Source organism: Pseudoliparis swirei, chromosome 7 (assembly GCF_029220125.1).
Source record: "Pseudoliparis swirei isolate HS2019 ecotype Mariana Trench chromosome 7, NWPU_hadal_v1, whole genome shotgun sequence".
Lineage (NCBI taxonomy): Eukaryota > Metazoa > Chordata > Actinopteri > Perciformes > Liparidae > Pseudoliparis > Pseudoliparis swirei.
The window spans coordinates 7,706,535-7,728,286 of record NC_079394.1 but is presented as its reverse complement, the minus strand read 5'-3'; the positions used below and the strand labels follow the sequence as shown (position 1 = coordinate 7,728,286).

Here is a 21,752-nt window from a genome sequence, read left to right as displayed (position 1 = left end):
GCAATGATTAACAGTGTTTGCAATTCTCCAGCTTTTACAGAAGTCTCCTTTCCAATGTTGGTCTGTGGGGTAAAAGCTTCTCTTGCAGTTTCCTGAGTGTCAACTGGGACACAGCAAGGCTGAGGTGGCACCACGTGCAGCTCCCTCAATACGTTCATCACCAGGGCCCTGAAACTAAAGCAGCTAAATGGAATTCAGCTGTCATTTTTGTTATTTACACCTGTACTTTTCCTGCTGATGCAAGTTAAGAATTTTTTTTTTAGCAGATTTAAAAAGTAGCAAAAATCTCATACCTTTAATGGCACCACTTGCATAAGTATGGCAAAGTTGGTGAGGTGGTTGCACAAACACACCGAGTATGTCATGTTTCCATCAGAGCGTACACAACCTTCATTGGACCATACCACCTCATTTGAACTGAAAAGAATGACAATTGTTTATTATTTACAGAGACTCCTGGCAAGGGTCCCTCAACATGAGCCATTGTGGGAGGCACACAGAGAATCGTTTTTCTGAATTTACTAGGGCAATCCAATAATTCACTTTTTTTTCTTTTGAGCTTCAGGGCAAAGGGGAGTAAGGAGAGGATGCCTTTGAATCCAACTAAAACATACTCCCTTTTCAAATGATTTATGCTTTCTTAATAGTGCTCTGGCTCGATTTGTGTTATTTATTTTACAGAGGGCTGTTGCTCAAGATCCACCAAACTGAAACAGTAACACATGTAACACTGTGTTATTTGAATGACAAAAGGGAAATGCACCTTTTCCAAATTACTGGTCATGACTTGTGATTTAAAGACATAATATAAGAAAGTATACAAAGAGTCGAAAATCAAGATATCAAATATTTTTGGCTCGACATGAATAATTGAGACATGCTTCATCTAAATCAGGAACACAGACCCACCTGTAGTCCAAGAAGGCACAGTAGAGGAAGACTTTATTGCTCTGATTTAGGACTTGTTCTTGCTGTTCTTTAGTCTGAAAAAGAAAAATGGAGTAAAATTTGATCTGGAATTACCTGAGAAAAAACCTGTTTGGAAAATGTACTTTGATCAAGCCTACAATGTGGAAGACTTATATATCTTTTCTTTGTGCCCCTTGGCTTCTTTTTCTATTCATATGCTGACTGATCAGATCTTCATATGATAAGTAAAACTTAAAATACTGCATAGTTTTCTTTTGTATCTAAAGAAAAGCAAACCACTCAAATATGTTGCATCTGATACAAAATAAAACCCCTTAATCAGTGCTTAAATGCCAATACAAAATACTAAAGAGGTCTGAGATCATACTAAATGACAGAGAAGATGCAGACCGACACCCAGTTAAGGTGATGATTACTCTGATTGAAAATCCCTGATGTCTTCAAGAATCTTATTTGATTATAACTCACTTTTTCCGTGTCATTCCTTAATATGAGATTTGGAGTCTCCGGAGACAGTGAGCTAATGGCTCCAGTACAAGAATGCAGTAATTGGTGCTTGGCCCTGGTTTCAGGTCAAACCACTACCCTCCTCAATCTGTCATCTGAGGAAAACAACACTTTCATTGGCAGGTTGGGTGTATACTGAGAGACTGCACACCTCTTCTCATTCCCCAAGCCTTGACTCTCAGACTGAATAAGAGTATGATTAGATGGACTGTGTCTGCACTATTTCCTTCTGGAAAAAGTGAGCGAGAGAGAGTGAAACTGACACTCAGGCTGTCTGTTTCCTGGCACATGTGCCCAGTGATTCATATTACAAAGCATAGCACAAACTAGAAAAAATATATAAATACGTTGACTTCATTGCGTAACCAAATCGTTGCTCCCATTCTGTCTGTTTTGCACACGCAGCTCTTTAGTCATCATGTATTGTGACCCTCGAGATGAACACAATGGATGGATATGCATATGGCCATTGCAGCAGGCAGCACACTGAGTCCAAGACCCTTAGGAGTGTCATAAATGCAACCCATCATCACAAGCCGGCTTCCAGCTTTGAGAAGCTGCAAGCAACCCCCGGGTTGAATTTGCTGCTCCCCTCTGGGTTTTATTAGTCACATTGCTTGGTGGGTGTACATGAAAGCAGATGGAAGAGAAACAAACTGTAAGTGGCACACAGTAAGACTTGCTTTACAGTATCGTGTTTGCTCTTTAACAATCGCTGAACCTTTAATGGTCCTGTGCAATGAAGGAAGACTAATTGACCACATTAAGAACAAATGCAAACATTGGCTCATGGGAAATAATCAAAGAATAATAATAATCTAACTATGACATGTACCAGACACAAGCTAAAGTATGCATTGACTAACAGACCATCACACATAAAAGGAGTGCTCTTTGGCCACGCTTCCTCTCAAGCAACTGTCTGTTTGTGGTAGATCCCGCGTGTTTCCAGTTGATTTCTGAGGAGAGGTGCAAGAACTTGAAAGTCATTGGTGAGTGTTAAAATGCACTTGGAGATCTGTCCGAGCTCTGCGCGCACACCGTGGTTCCCTCAGTGCCCTGAGGCCTCAGCCACCAGCCAAGACTAGAGCGGGCGCTCCAACTCTTTATTAACAACAGAAGGCCAGCAAACACCGCCTTGGAAATCACTTTGAGCCTCTTAAGGAGAATAGATGTAGAGAGCAAGAAGAGAGTGAAAGCAGAGTGATAGGGAGTTACAGCAGAGTGATACAGAGTCAAAGCAGAGCGATACAGAGTTACAGCAGAGTGATACAGAGTTATAGCAGAGTGATACAGAGTTATAGCAGAGTGATACAGAGTGATACAGAGTTATAGCAGAGTGATACAGAGTTATAGCAGAGTGATACAGAGTTATAGCAGAGTGATACAGAGTTATAGCAGAGTGATACAGAGTTACAGCAGAGTGATACAGAGATACAGCAGAGTGATACAGAGTTATAGCAGAGTGATACAGAGATACAGCAGAGTGATACAGAGTTATAGCAGAGTGATACAGAGTTATAGCAGAGTGATACAGAGTTATAGCAGAGTGATACAGAGATACAGCAGAGTGATACAGAGTTATAGCAGAGTGATACAGAGATACAGCAGAGTGATACAGAGTTATAGCAGAGTGATACAGAGATACAGCAGAGTGATACAGAGTTATAGCAGAGTGATACAGAGTTATAGCAGAGTGATACATAGTGGCAGCTGATAGATGAGAAAGGGTAGAGAGAGCGCCTGATTCGTCTTAGATTGTCAAGGTGTCTCCGGTGCTTCTGTGTCTCTGTGTCTTCCATTGGAGTACCTACAGTGCTTACTTTAACCACAAACATGTTAGTGAAATACAAAATTGTAAAACATTGTTAATGATTAAGTACAATTATTCATTCTGCAGACAAATGGCCCCTGTGAGTGATGAATGCCATTATTAGATTGTTATTAGTGATGCATCATTCCAGATGGTGACCTAACTATTTGATATACATTACAGGGAGGTAGTCTAGTTCAGTTGTAATGTGGTAAGAAAAAAAAGAGATACTTAAGTTCTGATATTAATTTTCTTCTACTTTTCTCTAATCTTTGCTCTTTGAGAAATATAGGGTAGTTTTACCTCTTTGGGATTCAAATTGTTTGTTCAATGTTATAATATGTTTAAAGGGTGGACATAACCTGTTGGAACTGCTAACAACTCATAGAAATCTGAAACTTACAAGAGGTGTAAGATGTACACCGGCCAAAAAAGGTTGGGAACCTTTATTTATTTATGTTGTAGTGAATGTCATATCATAATTCACCCTTGTTCCTGGTGGAGTTCGATACACAATTATTAAGGTAATGAGTCACACGCATCAGTGTGACTGTTCCGGGATCGCGGTTCCTTTAAGTGTTGTGTTGCTGTTTGTGACGTCGAGCCCCATGCGGGTTTGGTATCTGGGCAGCGCCATCTTGATTTCATTCGTTGTTATTGTTAATAAACGAGACACACACACTTGTGTGCTCAACTTGAGGAATTGTGTTTTGCCTTTTAATGCAACTTCCACAATGTATTGTTTAAATATGTGATGAAAATAAATTAGTAAAATATATGGTTCAGATTAAAAAGCACAATATGTCCTTCTTAAATGTAGTGGAGTAAAAGTATTTAAAGTAGCATTAAATGGAAACTCAAGTAATATACAAGTAATTCCTAATTGAACTTAAGTATGATACTGGAATAAATGCACTTACTCTCCACCACTGGCAGATGTACATGGAATGAGAATTGGGTGTTGTCTTGGATTTCACTTGAAAAAAACCTGTATTTTATAATGCAAATGCCTTGTGATCGTCAATACACGTATAGTCTAACATAATGATGTTTTGTGTAATATATATGTAATGGTGTATCCTGATGACTTGCTTATAGCAACACAGATCTACCAGCTAATTACACCACCAGGAATCAGCTGTGATCGAGAACAAAGGACCTTCAACATCAGCGTTAGAGTGAATGGCTGCCGTCTGATGTGTAAATCTCTCTAACACAAAGCACACCTCGCCCTTCCTCTGTTTAATGGGCACGTTGAGCCTGTTGGATAAAACGATGAGGGATGAAAAAAGACACTCATGCATCACAAAAGCATTTGAGTCCCAGATGTCATGCAGTAACCAGCAATTTGTATAAGTGCACGCTTCTCTGTCCTCTGTGGTGTCTTTCAGACCTACCACGACTAGAAGTGCTGGAAGCCGGAGCCCCGCTGTGGTTGAGCTAACTTCAAGAAATAGCGACAAAATATGCCTCTGCAAATCCCAAGAAATTGGGCAACTCTGGGCTAATTTAAATCTGAACTTTTGACAGCTGGTTGTCAAGCAAGGCGCAAATAAAGAAAAGATGGATACATCTACACACCAATCATCATTCTTGTTACAACAGTCAATGCCAAACCGACAGGCTGGCGCTGGAAGAAATACAACCAAAAGCATACACACACACATGCACGTACGCACGCACACACACGCAGACGCACACACACACACACACACACACACATACACACACACACTTGTTTATTGAAGTAAGACTGATTAATCTGCTGTTTTGCATTCATTTAACTTACAGTATGCTACAGTGCAGTGGACAATAAAATGTCTGAAATTGAATGCGTGCCCTAATTGATAGATTATTGAGCATGACGGTTCATTCTTAACTTTAATTTGGAAACAGTAATTTGACATAACAAAGTCTTTCGCTTGCGGTCCATTAACAATCTTTTTCCAGAGCTTGATATTAGCTTGAGAACATGAGATGCAGTTGGACACGACATAAATGGTTAGTAAGTGGACCTTAAATAAATATGAAATATCACTTGCAAAAGAAATCCTGCTCACACCCACTCGTTCCATCCAGCATTGGTACAAGAATATGCAGCCACAAGAGCAAAAGAGCAAAGGAATCTAAATACAGGCTTTGGTTGTGCTAAATTTAAAAAAGTAGGGGAAAAAAGACACGACTGAATAAATAAGCGATCTTCTCCTTTTCCTTCAATCGTTCCAAATATTTGAGAGCACAGAAAGCCACGGTGTAATTTGCACAGCACTTTCTGCATTTGGTATAGATATCAATTTTTTAACAGTGAAGTTGTCAACAGAGCCCATAACAGCCTTAAAACCCATCAGTCACACTTTACATAATGACTACATATTAATTAAAGCGACCAGCATCTTCTGTTTGTGTGGACGTGTACAGTAGTGTCAACAGGGGTGCTATGATGTTGCCAGGTTTTGACAGTGGCAAAATTGTTCTGCATAAAAACAGAGACGCAATACATGCATTTCCCAAAAGCTACATTGACTGCTCTTAAATTTAGTAAAGGAAGGAAACACTTTAATACAGTATGTCTGGGAAAGGCACACCAAGGTATAGTGTAACATTGCTCAGTCCAGGAGGCTCAAAAAAGAACAACCACAGCTCAAACCTTCACCCGGCGTTTGAGAAGGACTTGTCCTTTTGACCACCATGAGGTCAACATATAAAAGGAAATCTGTGGCTCTGATGGGGTACAGGTCTCTGGGTTCTTGTCACAGGGTTTTTCAGTCAGAGGTCAGACTTAAGCTGATCCACATACAGCATGTGGACTAACAATCGGAGTCCATGCAGGATAACACAACTGGCCTTGAGTGAGATCATGCCTTCAGGGGAAATGTAATAAGACATGCAGCTGTGGTCTCAGCTCATGCAGGCTCTGAGGTAGACACTTAAAACAACGAGACGTGTTGATAGGTATGTACTGTATGCAGGGTGTGAGGAAACTGGGGACAATTAAATCTCCCAAAATGACAGTGGTTTTTGATAAGGTGAGCATGACGAATTTCAGAAATAGGACTTTTTACAGAATTACAGAAATGGGACTTTTTGAAGTAAACTCACATTACATTGGAAAATGTTCCCCATGCATGAATGCAAATGTTCCCACAGGCTTTCATTATGAGACCACTGTTATATTTCTCTGGTTTCTGGCTTGTTTCTATAGGAACATGTTTGCATTCATAAGTTGAGGGCTGTATATTGAGCCTTTGCAGAGAAGTTTCAACAGGGGAAATACATGAGATCAAATAAGGGTAAATACGATTTTTAGTTGATGAAGTTAGGTGATATATTTCCAATCCTGTGGTTGAATAACGCTCTTTGAAAAGCTGTTAAGAAACTCAGCATAACAACTTATTTTTGTAAATACCTTGTCAAAATAAAATTTTACAAATTATATCAGGTTACTCAAAGAAAAATCTGAATACAGACTCAAAGCAGATAACAGTGGTACTTTAAGTACAGTGAGACACTGAAGATACACATGAACTTGCTTACAAGTATGACATGTATTTCTGATTTTATATTAGAAAACAAGGTAAAAGTTAGCATTCATTTTAGGTTTTGACAGAAAATATACTATATATACAGAAAATTAGAATATTGTGATGAAGTTCTTTATTTTCTGCAATGCAATTAAAAAAACAAAAATGTCATGCATTCTGGATTCATTACAAATCAACTGAAATATTGCAAGCCTTTTATTCTGATTTATTGCTGATTATGGCTTACAGCTTAAGAAAACTCAAATATCCTATCTCTAAATATTAGAATATCATGAAAAAGTATACTAGTAGGGTATTAAACAAATCACTTGAATTGTCTAATTAACTCGAAACACCTGCAAGGGTTTCCTGAGTCTTGACAAACACTCAGCTGTTATAAATCTTTTTTTTTACTTGGTCTGAGGAAATATTAAAATTTTATGAGATAGGACTTTAGAGTTTTCTTAAGCTGTAAGCCATAATCAGCAATATTAAAAGAATAAAAGGCTTGCAATATTTCAGTTGATTTGTAATGAATCCAGAATGCATGACATTTTTGTTTTTTTAATTGCATTACAGAAAATAAAGAACTTCATCACAATATTCTAATTTTCTGAGACAGTCCTGTATATATAAGTTAAAGTTGAGATTTTGTAATGCTTATAGCTCTTTTAAATTCCTTTTATCATCAGATAAGATAAACAGAAAATGGATGAATGGATAGATGAATGACACAAAATAATTAATTTAAATTCAATAAAGTTTTAACGTCTTCCGACATCTCGCAATCAGATACAAAATAATTTGCTAATTAATATTACTGCTTATGGCTAAGACTGTTTAATACCTTCTAAGCCATTTTTATAAAGGGAACACACTTTTTTTTTTAAAGACTTGCAAGCTGTTATGTATTTGTACAACCTTGTTATTGATAGAATTTTAAGTTTTATCTAGAAATTCTCAAACCTTTCTACACCTACACATCTTTTTGACACAAACAAAAACAAAAGATGATTTAGAACCACAGGTTTTGAAATGATTTGTTAACATTTTCTGAGGCCATAGAGAGAATCATATAAACAGAATCAGGACCCTTTCTACTTTATTCTGGGCTCAAGCTCTGCTCTGTTCAGCACTACCAAGAGGTGGTGGTCTTGAGGTTTGAGGGGTGCTGAATAGGAGGGGCCGTATAGAGAGACTCTAAATCTTTTGGCAAGGGAGGAATAGCTGTAGCCAGACCTCCATCTGTGATTGATCAGCATGTTGGCTCACACAGCTTGGTTTGTATGCGTGTTGGTGTATGGATGGGTGTGGGTGAGAGTGAGAGCGAGAGAGAGAGAGAGAGAGAGGAGAGTTTGTGACCACAAGTTTTAAGCTGGGTGTGGTCTATGAGTTATAAAAAGACTGGCAAAAAAGAGCACTTATTATTGCTTAAGAAAGGACTGATACCAGCATTGGCATACACAATTAACAGCATTGCTATCGGAAAGTGTAAAATAACCTTTGCATGTTTATTTTCAAAGTTGCTGAACAATTGATCCACCAGCTCCAGCAAGTCTAGACCTCTTTGAAAAGCCACCCTGTTTCCCCTTCTGCCGTTGACCTCTTTTCTCTCTTTCCTGTTCTTTAAATCATGGGAGGCAGCCGTTGGAAACAGCTTAATGGACGGCAGTCACGAACAGTTACTTGTCCAGTTGCTTGGTGAATTTTTGAGTAATGGGCAAAGAGTAATGTTCTTTTTGTAAGTAGAAAATAAGTTATTGTTTGAGGAAACATTTTGGGAAATACTCTTATTTGCTTAGTGGAGGAGAATTAGATTAAAAGATTTGACTGTCTGTTAAATGTAAAGCTACAGCTAGCAGTCAGTTATCTTAGCTCAGCACAAAAGACTCGAAACAGAGGAAAAAAATCAAACCAAGAAATTGACTTGCACATAGGAATTGATATCCAGGAATTAATTAGTGAGCCTTAAAGGTGCTTATGGGTGGATTTTGTTTTGGTTTGCTTTGGAGAGAGCCACGCAAGCTGTTTCCCCCTGTCTTTAAGCAAAGCTATGCTAAATAGCTGTTTATCATTTATTTTTATTTATCATACATAACTCTCCAGCAGAAAGCAAATATTAAATGTTAAACAATTCTTCTCACGTTGAAATGATATAAAGGTGAATTGAGGGACAGATAGAGGCCTCCTGTGCTGTCGCCGGGTTCCACCCTTTTATCTTGGCCCTTCTTAAGAAGCCGCCAACCTAACACATTGCTTTATAAGCCCGTAAAGTCAGACCCACATGTCAAAATCTGTTTTTTAGAGTTTTTACCCTATACATCCACTTTGCTCATGAAATCAATCGTTCCGTTCATTCACTTCATACCATCAGCGTGATGCATTGACGGAAGACAAGGACAGCGAGGAGGTGTCTGTCTTTTGTAATAATCTTTAACTACGCACCCTGATGCCTCCCCCCCTCCCTTTTGTCTCCATAGGCTCTATCAAACTGAACCAGTCAGACAGCAGTAATAAATCACTGATGGAGCCAGGGTCCAATCAACACCTTTGTCGAATGGCGTGTGAAAGTATGTGGGTCTCCTGCAGCCTTGATAACATCTTGTCTGGGTATCAAACCTGCTCTGTGCCACATAACGTGTGATGGCTGCACCTCGGCTTGGACTGAGTCAGCTGGGAATGGCATGGCCTCAGCAGGATGTTTCAGTGTACTCAGAGGGCATCAATCAAGACTGCAAGGTACCAACCGCATGACTTTGACCTTCAGTGAGTGGTACCTGCCACGACACAAAGCTCTTCACAAGTATGTGACCTCATCAATTCACGATACAATATATCTTATCATGGCAGGTGTCAGATAGAGAAAATGGATGACATTTGGTTCTGAGCCATGAAAGTAGGCGCCTGTTTGTACAGAACAAGAGATGGCACCTAGGACTTGTTACCATGACAGCACGAGAAGACAGATGAGGAGGATGACACATTTCAGCTTCAGGCACACTCAGTCCCCACCCCCCCCTCCCCGCTAAGTCATTGGGTGTTTGTCTGCTTTCTGAGGATAAACAGAGAGGTTGAAAATAACTTACTCTCGGCCACTGAACCGGTGCTATGAGAGGACATCTTGGAGGTTCTCACTTTAACACAGCCAAGAGCGACATAAACAATGATGGGAAAGGTCGGCCTCATACCGTGTGAGCCACCCTCCCTGCCTCCAAGCTAGGGAGGTGATAAGTATCAACCTGCTGCCAAAGACATTACAACTCCAAAAATAGTTAGTATTTAGCCTAAATCCAACAACAGGTCTGTGCAGCAACGCAGTTACAGCAAAACAAAACGTTTTCTGAACGCAATCACAGCCACAAGTGCTGTGTGCCAAATTACGATGCAGATCCTACATATAAATCTTTGTCTGAGCTATGCTGGCCAAACTTAAATTTAAATATGCTGGTATGTTGCATTCCAGTTGGTTTGTGTCGTGTTAGTAATATGTAAAACAGCTTATTCGAAATGGGATAGAGGGGAAAGAATGTAAGAAAGCTGATTCATCCTTACATCAGAGGAAAAGGCAATCCAGTTAAAATAGAAACACCTTGACTCAACAGACAGCAGAGCTGGTGAGCATCTCCAGCACTACCATAACAAAGGACATAATAAGCCTTCTCCCTTGGTGTCTGCTAAAACAAATACAGTAATCATTGTCACAGGAACCGAGCCAGATGATTGCAGCATAAACATTTCTTTCATGTGGGAAAATGAAAGCAAACAAAGCAATATTACCATGGTTTCATGAAGCTGCATGGCTTTCATTTGTGCTCTTACGAGTAAGGGGAGAACAACAAGTTATTGGTCATTTACTTCAATAGAAAGTGAATCATTATTGTAGGACTTATAAATGAAACAGAACCACATTGTTTTGGGGTTTAGTCAACTGCCTCATTAATGCTATTGTAGGAAAGTATAATATACTATTACCACACATCATTGACACATCATTGAGATGAAAAGGATGGCTTCAAAAATCCTGTTGTTCTGAAAAAAATAAAAACTACGGTTTTGACTTTACAGGGAAGCAAGCTAATTCAATACACATTTTTAATTTTCAACTGCATTTCCCATGGAAAAATGGCAGCCTCTGCCATATGGCCAAGAAGAAAAAACAAAACATGCTGTTCATAAAAGAAAGCTATTGTTCCATTCAAAGCGCCCTAAGTCTGCAGTTCAAATGTACATAATCAGCTTGCTTTCTGGAGGCCATGTTTCGTGAGGCAGGCTAATGAAAACCAAAATAGGCTTCATTCTTTGTGATGGTGGTTGCCCAGCTGCACAAGCATTGGTCAGTGATAGATACTCATCTTCTTACATAAGAGAACGCCAAAAATAGAGCTGATAGATTTCATATGGGGTTGATCCCGCTACTGTAGCCACAAGCAAACCAGGGCCGTCTTTCCTCTGATAAGGTGAGTGTCCCACACCCAACAACTGCGCCAGTCAACTTGAAAAACACCAAATGTTCTCAGTATGACTGACTCACATAGAAAGTAAATAAAAACATGAGTTTACAAAGAAGAAACTGGGGCATCATCCGGATAGATTCTTACCAGGATGTGGGTGAGGACAATCTTGATGAGTGGCGCTCCAGAGAGGTTCACTGACAGGGCCGGTGAAGGCTCCACTTTCAGAGAGATCAGACAGCTTGCTACCTGGATCATGTGATCCTTAAAATCAACTGCTGCTTTAATTCTAAGTGACAAAAAAAGAAAAGATAGAAAGGCAGCATTACTGATACAAATACAAGAGAAAGAGTCCAAAAAAAGGAAGGTCAAGACAGACGTATCAAATACAGTCAGATATGTCAGCAAAATACTGTAATCTGGTCCTTACATTAACACATACGTGTTAAACACCGGACCAGAGCACTAGCATTTAAGTGGGACTTCGATCATCTGACTATATAATTAATCACACTGACAGGCAGTGGCATTGCATGAACAGTTCAGGCAACCTGATATGTGACATTGGGATTATACAAGCATCACCTCTCTATCGTGATACAGAGGCAACATTCTAACCCTTAGTGGGTGAGCCATATAAAAAAATGATCAGTTCCAAACACCTCCAAATGTATTGTCACAAATTTGAGATTTTACTTGAAATATAAAGTGGGAAAAAACGGTTGCTTAAATGCTGTTATGTCGGGTTTGGTAAAAAAAAAGAAACACTGCGGCACGAGTGGAACATGCTGTGCCAGTGATGAGACAATAACGGAGGGGGATAAGTAGAGCTAATGGCAGGGTGTATCAGTTAGTAGGTGGAGTGGTGAGATGAGAGATAGGCAAGACGACAGATAAGGCCCTGGCCCCAGGCATCAGCCGTTCTGTGAAGAGGCGCCTCAGTGCCAGTGGACCTGATTCACCACACAGGAAGTACATGGAGAGAAGCCAAATCTTTTTTGTTGTTGAAAGGCTTCACCAATAGAGTTTAGAATATATTTCTCAGCAACAACAAAAACATGGTCGAATACAAAGTGGTTTGATTGACTTTTCACGTTGGGTGTTTTCCTCTTCTCTTACCGGTTCTTGACGGGGCTGATCTCTTTGAAGTAGCTGTGCATGTTGTGGTAGAAGAGGCCAACGATGGTGGTTTGAGCTAAAGAAAAAGAGACAACATACGGTAGTTGAACGCTTTGGGCGACGGGCTGGGAATGTAATGCAGTGCCGCTAAAATGCTCACAAAGAAGGGAAGTTAATTAGTGCTGCCTTGTCGCCGCACGCTGGCACCGAGAGGCTAATAGGACGACCGAGTGCTCGCACAAGGGTGAAAAGTAGAGGGCCGCAAATCACGTGGATGCTGGGGAATCTTATGAAACCTCTTCAAGAATATACCAGTCGAGCAGGGGGTCTTCCCCTCCTCTAATCTGATCTATCATCCAGCTCGGTCCACACTCAGTACTGCAAGATAAACAATGAAATTGGAGGAAATCCTTAATGGTTTTGTTCCAACTTTCAAAGGCCCTCAGCCCGGGCCCCGCTGACTGGCACGACAACAGCTTGCTGATGTCAAACAAATGTGTATTTGCCGCAAGAGAGTTTTAAACCACAAACTTATTTCGACAGAAAGCCCTCCCGGCAAGTTCCCAGGAGATCTCAACGTGGCCAGTTTGCTTGTCGAACTCTCTTAAGGAGGAGAGCGCATAAGGAACAAATATAATAATGTATTCAAACACACCAATGTGTGGCGTGCTTTCCACTTAATTGGGTTATAAAACCTCCCCTCGAGTATTTCATATAGCCAGGTATTCACAGCTATGAGGTATTTTGTCTTGACTCTTAATGTGTTAAGCAATAACACATATTAAATGTCTTATAACAATACTTTAATGAGTTATTAAATAGATGTCTTCCAGTGATTGTATGGCAACACAGTGCACGCAGTGACCAGGTGGAGCCAAGGGAATCTGACCTGAACACAAACTCAAACAAGCAGAGTTTAATGCCCACCGTAATTACTGCTCTCCCTCACTCCACTATGTAAGTCCATTCTTTTTAATGACAGAACAAAGTGGAGAGAAAGTGCTCTCTCTCTCTCATTCTTCCTGTTTTGAATAAAAGGGTAACTGCCAACATTAAAGTTGTAGCTAGATTTCTACGGTGCACCATAAAGTCACACAAAAACTCTCATGGCCTGTCCTACACTGTATGCTATTTTAGCAGTCTTAAATCTTAGCATAATAAATCACTGGTAAATAACAAGAGCCTCCAAGTTGGACCATTTTCTCTTGGCAGAATCAGACCATGAATAATGTGCTGTAGTATAAGCTACTACTTTTTAGTAGACTATGACACGTCCACCTTGTACATCACTCAAGACATCTGAACATCTTTATTACTGTAATAGTTGTACTTACACTGCAAAGTGAAAGCCTCTCCAGGCACTGAGATGTAATTCTTGCCTTGAGTAGGGAAGCGATAATGTGGCACGTTGTAGTTCTGCGGGAATTTCATCAGCGAGTAGTCTGTGGGGGGTCAGAGATTAGAGAAAGCAAAAACTCTTGAGAACAACAGACATAGACGAACATGTCAAGACCAATCTGTTTCATTGGGGGTGGATAAAAGATGTGAAGCCACCCTGGGGAGAAAGACACAAGCAAGCTTAGTGACAAACCAAATATTATGCACCAAAAAAAAGAATATAGTGGGGAGGTGGAGGGGTTCAACCTCTGCTTTTCTGACCCGCATGTGTCCTCTGATTAAGAAAACTAATGATGTCAGCTTGGCGCTCCATGTCCTTCTACCCTAACACACAATATACAAACAGTGAGTCACCTTATGGAGCTGACAGCACACTGACCTGCAACAAAAGATGTTCCACCGAGGGAGATGAGGGAGTTTGGGCTGGGCTCCAGGTTAGTCACCATATGTTCCATCACTCTGTCCACAGTCTCGATCAGACCGCTGACCACAGGGATGGACTGCTCCTCAACAATGACCACACAGAAACATGTTCACGGTCAACTCATAGTCGCTGCATTCAGTGTCCAGCACTGTTTCATGGTAATCTGGTTTCACATCTCCAGATAATCGTTTGTCAAATTAAATTCTCTTCAGAGGTTCCATTTACAAATTTGCTTTTCATGGTGAGGGTGTCTTCTGTGGCTATAGATGGAGCTTTCCATGGTCTAAGAAAAATAATCGTGATCATAACATCTGCATAAACTCAGCACGAAAGCCAGTGCTACAAATCATGGGGAAATATGTCAGCATTACCAGATAGAATGAAACAAAGACCTGATGATTTTGTTTGCATTATGGAAAAAGCTGTATTATCCCTTATGACCAGCGACTTCTCTGGTTGCAAACAAAAGTCTGATTCTATAGAGATCCATCAGAAAATTACTCTACTTCTCACTTGATTTATTACCTCTGTAAACATTGTAAAATTTGTTTATGGGCTCAACCTCTAGTTTCAAGTCTTTTTCAATGCAGCATGATGTTAATTTAGTCCAATTTAGCGGCCACCGTACATACTTTTTAGTAGTTAGCTATAATACTAAGCAAAGAAGAAGAAAAAGTAACACACATGGACTAACTTAGATCTACTTCAATTGAATTACATCAAGTACAATCAAGTACAAGAAAAATGAGCACAGCATACAAAGCATATGATGTAGCTTGAAAAGTCATACAAATCTTGATAAAAAGAGATATTTTTCTAACACTCAGCATGAATCTGATCAGAGATGGTAATCACAAGGGGCTTGACTGTAGATAATGTCCAAGTTGTTGTGTTCTCATATGTGAACATCTGTTTCAGCTTGCTCCTACTAAAACAAGCACGCTCGCTCTGAGAACTCAATGTGCTGAAACCCCACATTTGCTGAAAATGCCTTTCTTCCGTTTGTCTATAAGAGCCTGGAGATTATGTCGGGTGAGTGTAAAGTTAAGGAGGCTCCTACTTTACATTCAAAGCAATGTGTTGTCGGCCACTTTACAGTCAGCAGTGCTGTCTTCACCACTGTTGACTACAATAATCCTGTGTGGGTAAACTGCGAGTTACTCTTTTTGCTGCTGGCACCTATTGTGCCAAAATACGCTGTGTTAAAATCTCAAACTCAAAGACTTGGATTAAAGTATTCACCAAATTGGTTATGTTTCATTATGCCATGTTTGAACATTGCACAACAACTGTGTGAACTCATTTACCTCTGGCAACCCCGGAGAGGACAGCACTTCTTCCACACTTTTGAGAAAAGCCTGGATGGAAGAAAATAGACATCACGCAACTGTTGCATCATATCCACATGGGTGGGCATTGTGTCTATATGTGAACTGGTTTTGAAAGTGCAACAGCGTGTGTGTGTGTGTGTGTGTGTGTGTGGAATGTGCTCTAGACCTGTGTGAGGTTGTTGGCAGTGTTGTGAGGAATGGTCCTATTGGGCAGCGCCTTAAGGAAGCCCAACACCGGCAAGGACTCCGGACCCTGGGAGCTTCGGGCCTCCTCTTGCTGGCTGCTGACGACAGGAGGACTCACTTCAGGGGCGCTCTGGGGAGACAACACATCAGGAATCAACTGAAGTTTACAATCAGGAGGTGGTTTCCGACAGAGCACCCATTTCCAACATACACAGGATGCTAAGCGACTGAGTTTGAGAAATTCTCTTTGGACAAATGATTCAGTGTTGCTCTTTTTCAGCCAATTGCCCTACAGGGAGCCATTTTGTGCGTACTGTTTAGCAGCTGTCTCCACTTTCTTTATTTCTGTATCCGTTTTCTAGCTCCAAAGCCCTTTAATAAACAGGATGGATCTGTACACATCGGCTCTCAATGTCCTTTTTGTTCAACTCCTCTAGAACAGCTCAATAAGAAATACACTGTTTGCAAATTGTTCACACCATTTCTATGGTGATCCTATATTTGTGAACAAATGATTCAAACATGTAGTTCATGCTATTAGATGAAGGTATCACATCTGTTTTTCTTCACCAAAGAAACTTGCAAAGTCAGAGTTGACAAACTTACGGCGGTTGGTGCAGTTGAAGTGACTTCTTTGGAGACTCTGGGTGTTGTGGCAGAAACCATAGCCTGGCCTAGAAAATACATAACAAAGGGGACTATTACGATGTGTAAGGAACCACCCTGGTGACATGCATATATTGTGTTAAATATTATAGTTTAGATCCCCTTTTTAGAAGCATTTTTGTTATCAGATCTTTGGTAGGACCTAAACTTGCGAGGCTGCTGTAAAGCAGCTGGGTTTTATCAGCTTACAGTTTATGAGGCTGAACTATGCCCAGTCATGAAAGAAGATATATTACAATGCCACAAAACTGGGATCATCAACAACCACGAGCTTCTGTACAGATACATTTGATGTTTTTGTTGTCGTTTATTAAAAAACGCACTAACTAGCACCCAGAAAATGACCTTATATGGACCTACATTAGAGGTATAAGTCTGGATCTTTCCTGCTCTTCTATGGTTCAATGCAATATTTTATAGGAGTGCGCTGCAGTACAAATATTTTTCTGTAACCATAACAGTTGGGCTCTTTGCGTCTGGTAATGGTCTCTGGAATATACTGCTTTTGGTAACTACTTCGGAGAAAAAATTAAGGCAGCATTATCTTTATGCTTTATACATTGTGAGCAGTTGAATGTTTAAGAGTGTAGTCATAATAGTTGTCATACCTTAATCATCTTTAATCATCACTCATCAGTATGCTTCACAAGCAACAAAAGAAAATTGCCTACTTAATTAAAAAATACATTTCCTAAGGTTTTGACCATACGTCTGACTACAGTGACATGTATTAATATGAATTATCACACGTCATAATTATTTTATTTAGAAGTTCTCATAAATGTCAACATGATTTGTCACTCCACTGACTAAACAAGGTTCACAGTGAGAGAACAAAAACAGTCAAGTCAGAGTTTGTTGTCCTCCTACCTGTCAAATTAAATCGGAATGATCCCTGCGACCCAACACGCCTCCTCACTCTTCTAAACACTTATAAGGCAGAACTATGTGAGCCAAGTCACTTACAGTGCATCCAGAAAGTATTCACAGCGCTTCATTTTTTCCACATTTTGTTATGTTACAGCCTTATTCCAAAATGGATTAAATTCATTATTTTCCTCAACATTCTACACACAAAAACCCATAATGACAAAGTGAAAACTGTTTTTTGCTAATTTTTGCACATTTATTAAAAATAAAGAACGAAAACATAACATGTACATAAGTATTCACAGCCTTTGCTCAATACTTTGTTGAAGCACCTTTGGCAGCAATTACAGCCTCCAGTCTTCTTGGGTATGATTCCACAAGTGTGGCACACATATTTCTGGGCAGTTTCTCCCATTCTTCTTTGCAGAACCTCTCAAGTTCCATCAGGTTGGATGGGGAGCGTCGGTGCACAGCCATTTTCAGATCTCTCCAGAGATGTTCAATCGGGTTCAAGTCCGGGCTCTGGCTGGGCCACTCCAGGACCTTCACAGAGTTGTCCCGAAGCCACTCCTTTGTTATCTTGGCTGTGTGCTTCGGGTCGTTGTCCTGTTGGAAGATGAACCGTCGCCCCAGTCTGAGGTCCAGAGCGCTTTGGAGCATGTTTTCATCGGGGATGTCTCTGTACATTGCTGCATTCATCTTTCCCTCAATCCTGACTAGACTGCCAGTTCCTCCCGCTGAAAAACATCCCCACAGCATGATGCTGCCACCACCATGCTTCACTGTAGGGATGGTATTGGCCAGGTGATGAGCAGTGCCTGGTTTCCTCCAGACATGACGCTTGGAATTCAGGCCAAAGAGTTCAATCTTTGTTTCATCAGACCAGAGAATTTTGTTTCTCATGGTCTGAGAGTCCTTCAGGTGCTTTTTTGCAAACTCTAGGCGGGCTGTCATGTGCTTTTTACTGAAGAGTGGCTTCCGTCTGACCACTCTACCAAACAGGCCTGATTTGTGGAGTGCTGCAGAGATGGTTGTCCTTCTGGAAGGTTCTCCTCTCTTCATAGAACAACGCTGGAGCTCTGTCAGAGTGACCATCGGGTTCCTGGTCACCTCCCTGACTAAGGCCCTTCTCCCCCGATCGCTCAGTCTGGCTGGGCGGCCAACTCTAGGAAGAGTCCTGGTGGTTCCAAACTTCTTCCATTTCCGGATGATGGAGGCCACTGTGCTCATTGGGACTTTCAATGCTGCAGAAATCTTTCTGTACCCTTCGCCAGATCTGTGCCTCGATACAATTCTGTCTCGGCGGTCTATAGATAATTCCTTGAACTTCATGGCTTGGTTTATGCTCTGATATGCACTGTCAACTGTGATACCTTATATAGACAGGTGTGTGCCTTTCTCAATCATGTCCAATCAACTGAATTTAGCACAGGTGGACTCCAATCAAACATCTCAAGGATGATCAGTGGAAACAGGATGCACCCGAGCTAAATTTTGAGTGTCATGGCAAAGGCTGTGAATACTTATGGACATGTTATGTTTTCGTTCTTTATTTTTAATAAATGTGCAAAAATTAGCAAAAAACAGTTTTCACTTTGTCATTATGGGTTGTTGTGTGTAGAATGTTGAGGAAAATAATGAATTTAATCCATTTTGGAATAAGGCTGTAACATAACAAAATGTGGAAAAAGTGAAGCGCTGTGAATACTTTCCGGATGCACTGAATGTAGCAGACGGTCATGATAATGTTTTCGGCAAGAATGTAGTGAGGACAAGGAAGCAAATTGCTTTATAACCCATTTCCTCTCACCAGCGTCGAGAGGGAGGGCGCATCATAATAGATATACCACATCATAGAATGAAGTAAAACACGATCTAGCAGAGCGGGATGTCTTACCTACGGCTGCACTGTAGTAGAGCAAGATCTCGTTCGGAGGAAGGGCCCTTTCCCAGATGACAAACTCATCGAAGGCGCCGGTTACAAAGTGACCATATGCTCTGTCATTGCCAGTTCCAATGACAAGGTCAGGATAGAGGTTACCATAGGTCTCTGAGACACTGCCAGCTCTGTCACCAGCAGTGAAGGTCCCGTTGATGTAGACCTCCAGACCATCCTTTTTTGTCCATGTGAAGAGAATGTGGGTCCAGTAAGGCCCTGAAAAAAGAAACATACCACTCAAACAGTATTGTGGTGATTTACACTTCCGTTCAAAAGTTTGGGATCACCCAGACAATTTTGTGTCTTCCATGAAAAATCACACTTTTATTCATCAAATGAATATAAAATATAGTCAAGACATTGACAAGGTGAGAAATAATGATTAATATTTGAAGTATTAATTTTGTTCTACAAACTTCAAGCTCAAATGAAGGCCAGTTCTATAGCTTATATCACCAGCATAACTGTTTTCAGCTGTGCTAACATAATTGCACGGGTTTTCTCATCATCCATTAGTCTTCTAAGGCGATTAGCAAACACAATGTACCATTAGAACACTGGAGTGATAGTTGATGGAAATGGGCCTCTATACACCTCTGGAGATATTTCATTAGAAACCAGACACTTCCACCTAGAAGAGTCATTTACCACATTAACAATGTAGAGAGTGTATTTCTGATTAATTTAATGTTATCTTTCTTGAAAAAACAGTGCTTTTCTTTGAAAAATAAAGTCATTTCTAAGTGATCCCAAACTTTTGAACGGTAGTGTATGTAGAAATGGAAGAGAGTTTGATTCGAGCAAAAGACAGAGAATTATCAAAAACTGCGCAGGATACAGGAATTCGGGAATTCAGGTACCAATATAGCTTTTTGTCTCAAATTGTTTTTGTTGTTGCTGATAGTGACGTAATGCACCGTCACCACTCTAACTCTTTTAGGGTGCTTACCTGTGATAATTGTAATCAAATAGGCTATTAATATGCTGATTTTTTTTCTCGATTAGTGTCAATCATTTTTTCTAAAAAATTTCCAAAAATCATGAAAAATGTTGAGTGTAGTTTCCTAAATCATACGGTTATCATTACAATTGCTTGTTTGGTACAAACAACAGTCTAAAGCCCAGTCGAAGCATTAACAGTCCACTGTTTACAGTGTTCCCCATGGTAGTATTGAATGTTAGCATGCACAAGTTTGCTGAATAACACATAACACAAAGTACCACTGAGTCTGTCATTAGCTCTGCAGATTTATCTACGTTATTACAATTAATCTAGAAGGAAGCTAACGTTAACTGATTGTAAATCCAAATAAGTGCTGATCAGGTTAATTTACTTCCTGGTGAGCTCATGAAATGGTTGTCTCTGAGTTAGATCAAAACATTGTATTTGTCTTTGTTATGTTCTGACAGAGAGTAAATACTGTGACACACAAACTTGAGGTCAGGTCAGTTCTGTTCCTGCAAGCTCTCTCCACTACACTACAAAGAACCTGCTTCCCTCTTGTAGCTCTGAAGTAAATTGACAAAGAGGGGAGTCCCATTAGGCAACACATCTGAAAACACTTCCACCAGGAGAGAAAAACACATCTCAGTTGCAGTTAGAATATAAACCATGTGTGCCAAAGACCCATTTGCATGTTTTAACCCTCTATTTCTCTTTTTTTATGCAAGGAGATGTATAATGTTACATTCGCAGCTTTCAGTGATAACTATATTTGGTTGCATTTCCAGGTTAAATCTGTCACCAAAGCTTTTCCTCCCACTTGAGAGGAACTCACAGATGTCCTGACACTTTGACGACACACACATGAGACCCAGATGATGTTCGATCCTCTGTAACTGAACATTAAAATCAAAATTATGTTATGACGCCCAAGCACAGAACCGTGAGCAACTGCAGCAAAAACAAAGATGACATTGGACATTTGAGAATAAAATACTGTCCGTAAACATTTCACATAACACTAACCCTTGTGTTTATTTCTCGCCATTTTGTAAAAACAGTTTCATCTAATTTAAATCAAATTTTTATTTTCAGAATTGAATTCAAAGTATTAGTCACACTCTGACTGTTATGTTTCAAATTTCATCTAACATCACCAAATAACATCACCAAATAATCTTGTGGCCTATTTAAGAAGAAAACAACCGCATTTCATTAAACCTCTATAATAATTGTATGTTTTGTGATACAGCAAAAGATTTAAGAAATGTATCCTCGACTTGCCAAATCAACTGTCTGCGGCTACGTCTGGTTTCAGTTAACCAAACCATGAATGCAATTACATAACAATTTACGGTTGAAGCCAAAAACATATATATTTCCGAGACCAAAATACATTCCTCATGTGTGCTGATGGGGAATACTGTGACTAAAAGAACACTGGCAAAGGCAAATTCATCTGCAATACCTGGGACTTTAATGTTGGCCTTCCATCGATGGTTGTTGCCTCTCGTGTAAAACTCCACATATCCTCCAATGGGATTGGTGTAGACAGAGAAGCCATTGGAGATAACTTTCCCTCCAGAGGATACAGCAAAACGGGACTCTACCTCTTGGTTTTTCCAGAAAAAGGAGAAGGTAATCCCTGGAGAAG

At 40.2% G+C, this 21,752-nt stretch overlaps 1 protein-coding gene across 3 annotated transcripts in view; it reads right to left on the bottom strand.

Annotated features, from left to right (window-relative positions):
- adgrd1 (adhesion G protein-coupled receptor D1) overlaps positions 1 to 21,752 on the bottom strand; it is a 31,926-nt gene that overhangs the window by 7,755 nt on the left and 2,419 nt on the right. For 2 of the 3 annotated variants that reach the window (XM_056418425.1, XM_056418427.1), the window contains 11 exons: positions 21,567 to 21,743; positions 19,114 to 19,371; positions 16,287 to 16,354; positions 15,661 to 15,810; positions 15,471 to 15,521; positions 14,119 to 14,242; positions 13,676 to 13,783; positions 12,342 to 12,417; positions 11,370 to 11,511; positions 910 to 983; positions 294 to 417 (listed from right to left, as the gene is read on the bottom strand). In XM_056418425.1, the coding sequence (XP_056274400.1) occupies positions 294 to 417; positions 910 to 983; positions 11,370 to 11,511; positions 12,342 to 12,417; positions 13,676 to 13,783; positions 14,119 to 14,242; positions 15,471 to 15,521; positions 15,661 to 15,810; positions 16,287 to 16,354; positions 19,114 to 19,371; positions 21,567 to 21,743 (1,352 nt within the window). The remainder of the gene's footprint in view (positions 1 to 293; positions 418 to 909; positions 984 to 11,369; positions 11,512 to 12,341; positions 12,418 to 13,675; positions 13,784 to 14,118; positions 14,243 to 15,470; positions 15,522 to 15,660; positions 15,811 to 16,286; positions 16,355 to 19,113; positions 19,372 to 21,566; positions 21,744 to 21,752) is intronic. The other variant, XM_056418426.1, reaches the window with a different exon arrangement.